Source organism: Pristiophorus japonicus, chromosome 8 (assembly GCF_044704955.1).
Source record: "Pristiophorus japonicus isolate sPriJap1 chromosome 8, sPriJap1.hap1, whole genome shotgun sequence".
NCBI classification, from domain to species: domain Eukaryota; kingdom Metazoa; phylum Chordata; class Chondrichthyes; family Pristiophoridae; genus Pristiophorus; species Pristiophorus japonicus.
In genome coordinates, this window is record NC_091984.1 from 101,438,007 (window position 1) to 101,451,798 (window position 13,792).

Here is a 13,792-nt window from a genome sequence, read left to right on the forward strand (position 1 = left end):
TCCTCCCATAACAGCGAGACAAGCACACACCACAGCAACACATGCTTTCAGTGCCTCTGAGCTCCCTCTCTCTCTGGTTCCTCTTCTGTGGATGTCATGATGACCCTTGATCTCCTGAATCACGGGAATCTAGCATTGCCATGCCGTTGCTAAGGACGCCCACAATTTACGGCAGAAGGTCAAAAAACTTTAACGCTACCGCCCATTTGATATCGCTCGTGTTAACGCCCATTTTCAAAAATGGAAACTAGGTGTTTTGAGAATGGGTGAGAAGCCGGCGGGATGAAAACCCTTTTTTACCGCCCATGCCAGAAATAACGCCCATTTTTGGGCAACAAGCAGAAAAGTGGATGTTCTAGCCCATAGTCCCCTAGTTTTAGTTTCCCCTATGAGTGGAAGTATCTTCTCTTCATCCACCTTGTCGAGCCCCCTCATTATCTTGTAAGTTTCAATAAGATCATCTCTCATTCGTCTGAATTCCAATGAGTATAGGCCCAACCTACTCAACCTATCCTCATAAGTCAAGCCTCTCATCTCCGGAATCAACCTAGTGAACCTTCGCTGAACAGCCTCCAATGCAAGTATATCCTTCCTTAAATACGGAGACCAAAACTGTATGCAGTACTCTATGTGTGGCCTCGCCAATACCTGTACAGTTGTAGCTCATGGTCTACAGGACCGTAGTAATACCCGCCCTCTGTATGGCTCAGAGACGTGGATCATGTATAGTAGACACCTCAAGTCGCTGGAGAAATACCACCAGCGATGTCTCTGCAAGATCCCGAAAATCCCTTGGGAGGACAGACGCACAAACATTAGCGTCCTCAGCCAGGCCAACATCCCCAGCATTGAAGCACTGACCACACTTGATCAACTCCGCTGGGCAGGCCACATAGTTCGCATGCCAGACACGAGACTCCCAAAGCAAGTGCTCTACTCGGAACTTGTCCACGGCAACACGCCAAAGGTGGGCAGTGGAAACATTACAAGGACACCCTCAAAGCCTCCCTGATAAAGTGCAACATCCCCACTGACACCTGGGAGTCCTTGGCCATAGACCGCCCTAAGTGGAGAAAGTGCATTCGGGAGGGCGCTGAGCTCCTCGAGTATCATCGCCGAGAGCATGCAGAAATCAAGCGCAGGCAGCGGAAGGAGTGTGCAGCAAACCAGGCTCCCTGCCCACCCTTTCTCTCAACGACTATCTGTCCCACCTGTGACAGAAACTGTGGTTCTTGTATTGGACTGTACAGCCACCTAAGAACTCATGCAAAGAGTGGAAGCAGGTCTTCCTCAATCCCGAGCGACTGTCTATGATTTTGATGTACAGTTGGAGCAGGACTTCTCTGCTTTTATACTCTATCCCCCTTGCAATAAAGGCCAACATTCCATTTGCCTCCGTGATTACTTGCTGTACCTGCATACTAACTTTTTGTGTTTCATGCACAAAGGCCCCCAGGTCCCTCTGTACTGCAGAAAGTTGAGAGGACATTTGATAGAGGTATTCAAAATCATGAGGGGCCTAGACAGAGTATATAGAGAGAAACTGTTCCCATTGGCAGAAAGCTCGAGAACCAGAGGAAACAGATTTAAGGCGATTGGCAGAAGAACCAAAGGCGACATGAGGAAAAACATTTTTGCGCAGCGAGTGGTTGGGATCCGGAATGCACTGCCTGAAAGTGTGTTGGAGGCAGACTCAATCGTGCCTTTCAAATTAGATAAGTACCTGAAGGAAAAACATTTGCAGGGCTACGGGAAAAGGCAGGGGAGTGGGACGAGCTGTGGAGTTCTTGCAGAGAGTCGGCACAGGCTCGATGGGCCGAATGTCCTCCTTCTGTGCTGTAACCATTCGATGACATGAGGAAAAATAAATTACCGAATGATTTGAAATGCACTGCCTGATAGGGTGGTGTATACAAATTTGGTAGTAGCCTTCAATACTTGAAGAAGAAACAATTGCAGGGATATGGGGAAAGACCGAGTAAGTGGGACTAACTTGATTGCTCTTCGAAAGAGCCGGCGCAGACTCAATGGTCCAAATGGCCTGCTTCTGTGTTGTACTATTCTATGACAAGGTGCCACATAAAAGGTTACTGCACAAGATAAAAGTTCACGGGGTTGGGGGTAATAATATAGCATGGATATAGGATTGGCTAACTAACAGAAAACAGAGAGTTAGGATAAATGGTTAATTCTCATGTTGGCAATCAGTAACTAGTGGGGTGCCACATGGATCAGTGCTGGGACCCCAACTATTTACAATCTATATTAACGACTTGGAAGAAGGGACCGAGTGTAACGTAGCCAAGTTTGCTGACGATATAAAGATGTGAGGAGGACACAAAAAATCTGCAAAAGGATATCAACAGGCTAAGTGAATGGGCAAAAATTTGGCAGATGGAGTATAATGTTGAAAAGTGTGAGCTCATGCACTTTGGCAGAAAAAAATCAAAGAGCAAGTTATTATTTAAATGGAGAAAGATTGCAAAGTGCTGCAGTACAGCGGGACCTGGGGGTACTTGTGCATAAAACACAAAAGGATAGTATGCAGTTACAGCAAGTGATCAGGAAGGCCAATGGAATCTTGGCCTTTATTACAAAGGGGATGGAGTATAAAAGCAGGAAAGTCTTGTTACAGTTATACAGGGTATTGGTGAGGCCACATCTGGAATACTGCATGCAGTTTTGGTTGCCATATTTACGATAGGATTTACTTGCTTTGGAGGCAGTTCAGAGAAGGTTCACTAGGTTGATTCCGGAGAAGAGGGGGTTGACTTATGAGGAAAGGTTGAGTAGGTTGGGCCTCTACTCATTGGAATTCAGAAGAATGAGAGGTGATCTTATCGAAATGTATAAGATTATGAGAAGGCTTGACAAGGTGGATGCAGAGAGGATGTTTCCACTGATAGGGGAGTCTCGAACTAGAGGGCATAACCTTAGAATAAGGGTTCGCCCATTTAATATTGAGATGAGGAGAAATTTCTTCTCTCAGAGGGTTGTAAATCTGTGGAATTTGCTGCCTCAGAGAGCTATGGAAACTGGGACATTGAATACATTTAAGACAGAAATAGACAGTTTCTTAAACGATAAGGGAATAAGGGGTTATGGAGAGCGGGCAGGGAAGTGAACCTGAGTCCATGATCGGATCAGCCATGATCGTATTAAATGGCGGAGCAGGCTCGAGGGGCCGTATGGCCTACTCCTGCTCCTATTTCTTATGTTCTTATGATTGTATGATTCTAAGTTGCATAAATAGAGAATTAGTTTAGAGGTCAGGAGCTTTTTCTTTTTGAAGCGGGTCATCAATCTCTGGAACAATTTGCCGGCTTGGCCGTGAGTGCAGATTTGCTGCAAACATTTAATAGGTTGCTCGTGGATTTCCTGGCTGAGGCTGGAGTATTGGATGAAGTGTCACTGTGGTCTCCTGGGAATCCTTTCAATTGTCGCTGTGGATTAAAGAGGTATTTCCGAGAATTATTTTTTTGCTGAAATGGCCTCGGGAAATGACATGGCTGCTGGTGGATGGATGCATCAATGGTCGTAATGACTGCATAAAATAGGCTAATGGACCAGCTGGTCTTTTCCTGTCTGTCATTTTCATATGTTCGCATTTGATCTATGATTGCTCCAAATCCTTACATTGGCATAGATAGAAAATTTACAGCCAATTCTCTCCTTTTTCTCCTGAAGGTGCTGACTCACGCTGGGCATGACCCCACAGGCACCAGTTACCCAAGTAACCAATGCATGTGGTATGCAATGTAGACTGTGTGTATCAGAATGCTAGTTAACATTGGGGGGGTTGGCACTTGGCAGGCATCACAGCTGATCCTGATGCTATTCCCACTTAATGTCCACACATATGCATTTTGCAAAAGTGGATAATGATCAGAAATAGAAACTTTGGTTGTTTTTCCCTTCCTTACTCCAGAGGTCAAACAGTTGTGGTTCCCTGAATGGCTGTGAGTTGGTCTAGTGAGTAAAGGAAAATCTTGGGTTCAATCCCTTCTCTGTGCTGAATTAGCTGATCTAAGCCACAGTGTGAGTAGGTGTGTTACAGATGATCTCAGCAGCCCTACGTTAGGGAGGAGATATTTGTCAGTGGTTCCCACATCTGATGGCTATTCAATGACCACTGCTGGAAGTGCGTGCATGTAAACAGTGGGTAGGGGCCTAGCTGTAATGCCCCCCCATTGCCCAGTGTTTGAATATCCTGTTGATACTCAAGTCACGACTCACACATGAATAATAGTACTGACATCGCAGAATTACTCAGATACCCCATCATTAGTATGAAACGGATAGATTAATGGGATACCACATAATGCAGCCTCCAGCTGTGTGCTCAGTCTGTTCCTTCTTCTGGCTTTCAGGAATTTGAAATGGCCGCACAAAATTTAGCCATGCCCAGCAAAAAGTCGAACACCTTCAGGCGAAAAGAAGTGAAAATCAGCAAGAATTTTTTTTGAAGAAACTCTTTAAAAAGGTTGTTTAAGTACACATTGGAACAGATGCCGTTTGGCAGTGAAGTAAGTAATACAAAATACTGAAAGCAGATGGATGACCTTGGCTTGTATGGTGCCTTTGTTCTCTCCTGTTCATGTGATATATCTGTTAGCTTCTCCATGCCAGCAAAATAGTGTTAAGTAAGTCTCTTTTCTTGGAGATCCTATTAAATAGAATTGATGAAGACTCTTACACAAACAGATCTGTTAAAAAATTTCTGAGCATTTTTGAGTAATGTTAGCAAACAAGCTGATGTGAAAGCAGAGAAACTAATTTTATATTGAAACTATTATTTTCCTTAACACCAGCAAACAGCAGGACAATGAAGGGTAATTCAGCAATCCCTGCAGGGCTTACCTTGAGGCACGGAAGTTGAGAAGTTGCGTTTTGCACCACCAAGGGCCACGATAGAAACCATTGGGCACAATGTTAAAGTGCCTTGCCAAGCAGATAACTCTCTCAGCAGCAAAAGCAACGTAATGGAAGCACAGGCCCTGAAATTCCATGGCCTACTGGGGGATGCAGTGGCACTGTAACTGGGGCAGGCGATCGGGCCTGAATTTGGGGTAGGATTGGTTCTGCCTGGTCCATTTCCCTTCTCATTTGTCCAAATTCCAACAGAAGCAGGGGCAGATGTCTCTTCCATCATCCCCTGCCCCCGTGCAGGAAGAGGCGTCACAACGGTTGAATGATATCATGTCAGAAATCCAACCAGTTTTGCTGCACTTGCCTCCAATGGTATGTTGGCGTAATGATGTAGCGCTTGCCTGTCGGGATTAGATCCTGGTGGAGGTAGGGCCCGTAATTCAGGGAATGCCAGTTCTTAACGGCAACTAAGAATCTCTAGAATTTTTCATGATGTCAGGTGGCCTACCACCAAATTCTTGCTCTAGGAGATGTTGTCTCGGAGATTCTCCTCCACTCCTGCTAGGGTTTACTTATTTGCTCTCCGCATTCTCACCCCACCGTATGCAAATGATGGGTACCGTGAGGGCGGGGTGGTGGTTGTGTCATTTGCTCAGGGCCCAAGTATCCTCCCCTCTCTCCCAGGTGCAGCAGGACGATGTTGGGACCTACTTGTGACAGCCAGGGTCTCTACAAGCAAGAAGGAACCTTGAGCAATCTGCAGGCAAGTTTATTGCCCCTGAGGCAAGTTTATTACTTGCCTCAGGGGCCATCATAGCTAAGCTCAATCCTGTTCTCCCTTGCCACACACACACGCACATGCATTTCCAGTGGGAATTATTGGCTATTGGTCCAATTGGTCCTCCTATTGGCTAAGTGGGAACTCTGGCTGATTTTTATTTGTCTCCCTCTCAAGCTCAGCAGTGCTATTTGTAGCAACCCAACAGCTGGCCAGATGAAGAAGTCAGCTAACTGAGCAGAGACCAGGGATTGAACCTGAAGCTTTATCTATATGCTTCAGTGATACACTAGGCAGTATATTTACCGAATAATCCATCAATATTCTATTTTATTATGTTGGATATTATACTGGATTTTCAGCTTTACCGATTTCGGGGCGCTAATCGCAGCGGGCCAATCCCGATACCGCCTGAAAAAAGTTTGCGTCTTCGACTGGAAATTTCGTCAAAAAATGAGGATCCATGATCGGGTCACTAAATCAGGCGTTACACCACGGACTTTGTCCGCCCAAACTGAAAATCACGGCGGTAAAAGAGACGGCCATTTTGTACATGTACAGTCGCAGTTTTGTTTCCTCGGGTGGCTTCCTCTGCGCATGCGCAGATGACCCGCCTGACTTCTGGCACTTCTGCAGAGATGGAGCACCAGGAGGCCAGGCAACATGCCAGGCATTTCTCAACGTAGACTGCTGAGGCCTTAGTCCATGCAGTGGAGAGGAGGCGGACATCACTCCATCTGGTTGGGGGAGGGGGACCGCTGCCAACAATTTTCAAATGGATATGGTGTGAAATTGCCCAGGAGATGTCTGCGGCAGACACAGTTGCCAGAACTGGCACCAGTCACCATCTTCAGTCATTGTCTTCAGTCTCCGCCACAAACTCCATTCCCTAGCCACCGACTCCATCTGACTGTTCGCAAACTTCATGTCATATTTGACCCCAAGATGAGCTTCTGATCATATATCTGCGCCATCACAAGACCGCCTATTGCCACCTCTGTAACATTACCCGACTCCACTCCTGCCTTAGCTCATCTGCTGCTGAAATCCTCATCCATGCCTTTACTACTTTCATATGACAGGAAAAACTTATCATGAGATGTCTAGTTTCGCTATCCATTCGATGGCCTCCTGAGATGATGAGTGGAGAAATGCCTTTCTAGACTTGACTATTCCAATGCACTCCAGGTTGGCCTCACACGTTCGACCTTCCATAAACTTGAGGTCATCCAAAACTCTGCTAAATCACACCAAGTTCCATTCACCATCACCCCTGTGCTCGCTGACCTACATTGTCTCCCAGTTCAGCAACGCCTTGATTTTAAAATCTCATTCTTGTTTTCAAATCCCTCGATGGCCTCGCCACCTCCCTATCTATGTAATCTCCTCTAGCCATACAACCCTCCGATATTTCTGCGCTCCTCCAACTCTGGCCTCTTGAGCATCCCAGATTTTAATCGCTCCACCATTGGCAGCCATGCCGTCAGCTGCTAAGGCCCTAAACTCTACAATTCCCTCCCTAAACCTCTCCGCCTCTCTACCTCTCTTTCCTCCGTTAAGGCGCGCCTTAAAACTTACCTCTTTGACTAAACTTTGGCTCTCCTACCCTAATATCTCCTTAAGTGGCTTGGTGTCAAATTTTGTTTGATAATGCTCCTGTGAAGTGCCTTGGGATGTTTTACTACATTAAGGGCACTATATAAATACAAGTTATTCTTGTTGCTAACTGCAAAACCCTGGTGAATTGAGGCAATAACATGTTAGCTGCTCTCTTCCCCTTCCTTTTTGTGGCCAAGATTATTTAAAACAACTTAAGATAAGATACAGCTTTTGATGAGTTCTACAAATAAAGCCAGTCATTTATTCATACAAATGGAAATAGTTCTTTGAATCTTCCATACGCTATAAATTTATTTGTATAAATTCAGTTCCAGTAAGCCTTGTGCACAGGAGATCATTCAGGCAAGAAACAGAAGTGGGCGAGTTCCTAATTAACAACTCTTCAGGAAATCCACACAATGGGCTGTATTATATGTTCCTGCTGTTACAGAATTACGCACAGAAGTTTGGTAAGACCAAAGCTGAGAGCAGTGACAGTCACAAGTCTAAGGATTCTCTCACATCACGAAGATGGTGAGTAAAGTTTTCTGCCTCTTCTTTCAGGAGAGGGAATCTCGTGCAACAGTTGCCTAGTGCAGTACTATTCTGCTGGGTTTAAGAGAGTGACTGAAATGAGGAGGATATTAAAAATACTGGTAACTCTTGAATTTGTCAAATGAAGTGAACTGTAACTGCATACACATTGATAAAAACAAAAACCGTTATAAACAAAATGCACTGGTATCGGAGGGTCTCAGTGCTACATGTACATTATATATGATACAGTTGAACTATTTACTGCATTAATCGTTTCTTTTCTTTTGGCAAATTGCTGTATACTTGATAATGTAACTGAGGCAATTTGTCAATTGCAAAGGCATTTGGTTACCAATACAACTGACTGTAAGTATTCACATTGTAATTGGACAATAGTTTTACTGTCTAAACTAAGATTAATGAGTACGTTTTTTAAAAATCGTCTCGATATTTTTGAATGCTGTTTATAGAGTGATTACCAGGCAGCATAGTGATGTAACATGTTAGACCAACAATAACTTGTATTTATATAGATCATCACATTCCCATAAGGAAGAGGGGGCATCCAAAACTCGAGCTCCCTGGATAACAAAGGAAATCAAGTTTAAATAAAACAGACAAAGGAGGTTTATGACAAATGTCAGATACAGAATATAATAGAAAACCAAGCAGAATGCAGAGAATGTGGGGGCGAATTGAAATCGGATATAAAAAGGCAGAGCGAGAGTATGAGAAAAGCTTGTCAGGTATCATAAGAGGGAACCCAAAAATCTTTTTTATGAACATATAAAAAGTAAAAGGATAGTTAAAGGAATGGTGGGGCTGACGTACTGAAAGAGTACTTTGCACCTCTCTTCACAAAAGAGGGTGAATTTAATGTTGCAGTAGAGGAAGGGAAGTAGAGATATTGGATAAGAATAAAATACAGAGAAAGGAGGTGCTAAGTAGGTTGAGACCACTCAAAGTTAACAAGTCACTTGGTCCAGTTGGGATGCATCCTAGGTTGTTGAGGGAAGCTGGGGTTGAGATAGCAGAAGTTTTGACCACAATCTTTCAATCGTATTTAGGTCTGGGATTGATGCCAGAGGACGAGATGATTGCAAATGTTACAGCCCTGTTCAAAAAAGGGGAGAGGGATAAACCTGGTAACTACAGGCCAGTCAGGCTAACATCAGTGGTGGGAAAACTACTAGAAACCATTGTCAAGGACAAAATTAATTCTCACTTAGAAAAGCATGGGTTAATAAAGGACAGCTAGCATGGATTTGTTAAAGGTAAATCGTGTCTGACTAACCTGATTGAATTCCTTGATGGAGTAACAGAGAGGGCTGATGAAGGTAATGCAATATTGTATATATCCACTTTCAAAAGGCATTTGATAAAGTCTTCATAACTGACATTCGGAAAATAGAAGCAGATGGTATTAAAGGGCTGGTGGTAACTTGGGTAAGTAATTGGCTAAGGATAGGAGACGGAGAGTAGTGGTGAACAAATGTTTTTCTGACTAGGGAGAAGTATGCAGTGGGATCCCCCAGGGATTGGTATTAGGTCCATTACTTTTCTTCTTATATAAATTACCTGGATTTGGGTATAGGTAGTACAATTTCAAAGTTTGCGGATGAAACAAATAGTGAGCATGATAGTAGGAGACTTGAGGAAGTTGTAGACAGACTGGTGGAATGAGTAGACATATGGGGCTGGATTTTTGGTTATTCTGCCGACCCTGTTAGCGCCCCGGAGGGGTGGCAATGGCGACGGTAAGCACTTCCGGGCTGGTGGGCGGCCAGCTTCCAGTGCCCTGCCGGGACATTCGGTGCCGGTTTCGAGGGGGCGCAGAACATTACCGCCCAGAAGTGGCAAGTCGGTCTGCACCACTACTGGTTGCGACACCGGCTCGATATTTGGATTGCCCCCGACCCATAGCACTCTACAGAGCGCCGTGGTGGGAACGCCTGTGGAAGCTGCCGTTCAAAGCTGTAGCAGCTGCAGTGAGGTAAGTAATGTCGACCTGAGGTCAGTGTGATTGTTCTTAATTTTTTTTTGCAATTTATGTTGTGGTGGCATGAGGTATTTATTGGGAATGTTTCTGGTGGGTTTTTTTCAAATTTTTTTTTCCATGGGGCCTCTCATTGGTCGCTCCAAGGCCGGTTGTTTAGCTCGGGATTTTCACTTGCTCAGCCGGCCTAGTGCCCTAAAAGAGATGCGCAATGCCTCCCTTAGTGCTCCACTCCAAACTCAGGGCCAGCTGATGAATTTTGCGGTGGCAGACGCAAACCATTTGCCGGTGCAAATTTAACCGCTCCGCCTGGGTTAACACCATAACAGAGGCGCGACCGAATTTCCACCCCATGGAAGATGCAATTGAATGTGATAAGTGTGAAGTGATGCACTGTGGAAGAAACAACATGGAGAGGCAGTATAACCTAAATGGTACTATTTTGATGGGTACAACAGCAGATGGACCTGGGGGTGCTTATTCACAAATCCTTGAAGATGGCAGGGCAAAATTATAAGGCAGTTAAGAAACCATATAGGATGCTTGGCTTTGTAAATAGGGCATTGAGTACAAAAACAAGGAAATCATGCTAAACCATTACAAATCACTAGTTAGGCCTCAGCTGGAGTATTGTGTACAAATCTGGGCACCACACTTCAGGAAGGATGTCTGGGTCTTGGAGAGGGCACAGAGGAGGTTTACCAAGTATTATACCAGGGATGAGAGACTTCAGTTATGTGGCGAGATTGGTGAAGCTGGAATTGTTCTCCTTAGAGCAGAGAAGGTTAAGGAGAGACCTAACAGAGGTATTTAAAATTATGAAGGGTTTTGATCGAGCAAGTAGTGGGAAACTGTTCCCTCTGGCTAGTGGGCCGGTAGATTTAAAATAATTGGCAGAAGAACTAGAGGGGAAATGAGGAGGAATTATTTCACACAGAGAGTTGTTATGATCTGGAACGCAATACCTGAAAGGATGATGAAAGCAGATTCCATAGGAACTTTCAAAAGGCAGTAGGACATGTACTTGAAGAGGACTAATTTGCAGGGTTATGGGGAAAATGCTGGGTTGTGGAACTAAATTGGACAGCTCTTTTAAAGAGGTCGGACAGGCCGAATGGCCTCCTCCTATGATTGAAGAATGACTCCTTATAACGGGGAGAGGCAGGTGGCAAGCAAGATATGGTGGGAAAGTTAATGGGGGCACTCAAAAGCAGGCTCTAAGGGGAAGGTTCCTTTTTAAAGTTTTGAAAGAAAGGAGAAAGGTAGCAAGATGGCGTGGTTTTGAGAGAGCATTCCAAAGAGCTGGGGAGTAGTCACTGAAACATTGGCTATCAATGGTGGAGTCAGGAAAACAGAGGAAAAGCAGTAAGGGGAGAAGATCAGTCAGATAATATGGGGTGAGACAATAGCAGGATTTGAAGACTGGGACATTGAAGCTAATGCACTGGAGGACAGAGAACCAGTGGAGCTTAACAAGGACAAGTGTGAAGGGAATTCAGGGCTTTATGTGAGAAAGAGCTCAGGCCTGAGAGTTCTGTATTAATGTAAGTTTGTGAAGGGTAGAGGAGGGGAGACTAAGGAGAACATTTGAGAAAACAATCTTCACGGTAATGAAGGGCATAAAGTAAGCAGCAGAGGCAGAGAGGCAGTCAACTGAAATGGGCAATATTCTAGAGGTGGGAAAACACAGTCTTGTCAACTAATTGGATCTGCAGTAAGCAGTCCAGCTCAAGGTTGAGCTCAATGTAAGTGTTGAGCACCAACTGGTTCAGCCTGAGCAAGCAGCCCAGGAGGCTGATGGAGCTGGAGTCGGAGCCATTCAGATACTGATGTGAACTGACCAAGATGACATCAGCTTTTTCTACATTGAGCTGAAATAAATCAAGTCATCCAAGACTTGATGTTGGACAAACAGCAAAACTTTGGAGCTGACTGTGGTAGCAGAATGATGGTTAGCATCAGAGTACATGTGAAAGCTGACCATGTACTTGCAAATGATGTCAGCAGGGGATAGAATGTACATAAAAACAAAAAATCTCAGCAGGTCAAGCAGAATGTGTGGAGAGAAACAGAGTTAACGTTTTGGGTCTGTGACCCTTCGTCAGAACTGGAAATGTTCGAGATGTAACAGATTGTTAAGGAAGTGCAGGGGCAGTGAAAGGGAGAGGAGAGGAAAGAAGAAAAGGGAAGGTCTGTGATAGGGTGGCAGGCAGGAGTGATTTATGAGACAAAAGTTGGTTTGGCTGATTTCACACCCGGGATTTTCCCACATGGTGAATTCGTGCTTCGATTGGAGAAGGTTCTGTGCTGGGTCCACTTTTGTTGTCGGCATATACAGATGATGTGGGTTTGGCCTTGCTATAGGGAGCATAAGCTTAAAATTTGCTGATGAAACAAAAATAGAAGGACTGTATTAGTCTTCAGGAAGGCATAAGACATGTTAGTGGAATGAGCAGACAGGTGGCAGATAACATTTAATGGGGAAAAGTATGAGTAATATATTTGGGTTGAACAAGAAATGGAGTCTACACAATGGAAAGATGCTGAAGGGTGCAGATGAACAGAGATTTAAATGTATAATTATTGAAAGTGCAAATGCAGGTAGAGCGGAAAGTTAGTGTCCGGCGAAATGGCTTGCAAAATTGTGTGAAATTGGGCGTTTAAGTCCCAGGAGTGAAGGGGGTGGTAAATGAAGCACTATTGGCCTCAGTGGGGTGCTGTAGGGGCGCTATTGCCAGAGAGTTACCCAATTTCAGCGACTTGCATTCAGCAATCAGCCTTCAATCCGTGCCTCTAGCTCATTCCAGTTCTTAAAGGGGAGGTAATTTCAAACTGCTGCTGCTCATTTTCAGCATTGCTACACTTGAGTCAGACCTCTCAGCAACTGAGACACCTTTGTACGATGGCTGATGTAAATCCTGCTTCAAGGGAGAGGGTCATACACTTTATTAATGTGGCATTGGCACCATTGGTGAGGGCAGTAGAGAAAAAGAGGGAGTTGCGGTTCGCTGCATCTGGAAGGAAGCCATCGCCACAGGTATTCAGGGCCATGTGGCGAGAATTGGCTGAGGAGGTGTCAGCCAACACTGTGGTAGACAGAACCCTGACACAGTGCTGTAACAAATTCAACAACCTCAGTGGTGGCCGCACTGCCATTTTGAACACACTGCAAGCACAGTGCACCGACAGAAAAAGCTGTCAGTGGCACCGAGCGACGGCAGCAACATTTTCTCTGCGGAATTTCGTGTTTCGGGGGGATCATCGGAGGTGCATGCTCTGATGATGCACTTAGGACGATCGGCAGCAGCGGGTGGAAATGGGGGGAATGAGTCACTGCCAGGATTCCGCAGGAGGGCAATTTTCAAAATGGCAGCCATTCCACAAAAAATCTGTTGCGTGGCCATCGATTTCTGGTGGTAACAGGCCTTAAGGGAAGGGGCAATTTTGGCTCCGAACTCTCTGCAATAAAGGCTAAAATATCATTTGCTTTCCTAATTACTTGCTGTACCTTTCTGTGATTCGTGAACAAGGTCACCCAAATCTCTCTGTAAACCAACATATACTAGTCTCTCACATTTAAAAATATATTTTGCTTTTCTATTCTTCTTACCACAGTGGATAATTTCACATTTCTCCACATTGTACTCCATTTGCCACCTTCTTACCCACTCACTTAACCTATCTATATCCCTTTGAGCCCCTTCGCACCCTCCTCACAGCTTACTTTCCACATAGCTTTGTATCGTCGGCAAACTTGGATACATTACACTCGGTCCCCTCATTATGTCATTGATATAGATTCTAAATAGCTGAGGCCCAAACACTGATCCTTGTGGCACCCGACTAGTTACAATCTGCCAACCTGAAAATAACCCTTTTATTCCTACTCCGGTTTCTGTCCGTTAACTGATTTTCAATCCATGCTAATATATTACCCCCAATCTCATGAGCCCTAATCTTGTATAACAACTTTTGTGTGATACATTATCGAATGCCTTTTGAAAATCCAAATA

The 13,792-nt window shown here is 44.7% G+C and overlaps 1 protein-coding gene across 4 annotated transcripts in view; it reads left to right on the forward strand.

Moving 5' to 3' along the window:
• The first annotated feature begins 7,717 nt into the window (after nucleotides 1-7,717).
• The window catches only part of LOC139268663 (P-selectin-like), a 93,800-nt gene continuing 87,725 nt past the window's right edge, over nucleotides 7,718-13,792 (forward strand). For all 4 annotated transcript variants that reach the window (XM_070887186.1, XM_070887187.1, XM_070887189.1 and 1 more), the window contains exon 1: nucleotides 7,718-7,780. In XM_070887186.1, coding sequence (XP_070743287.1) covers nucleotides 7,778-7,780 — 3 coding nt within the window. In that variant the 5' untranslated portion in view covers nucleotides 7,718-7,777. The remainder of the gene's footprint in view (nucleotides 7,781-13,792) is intronic.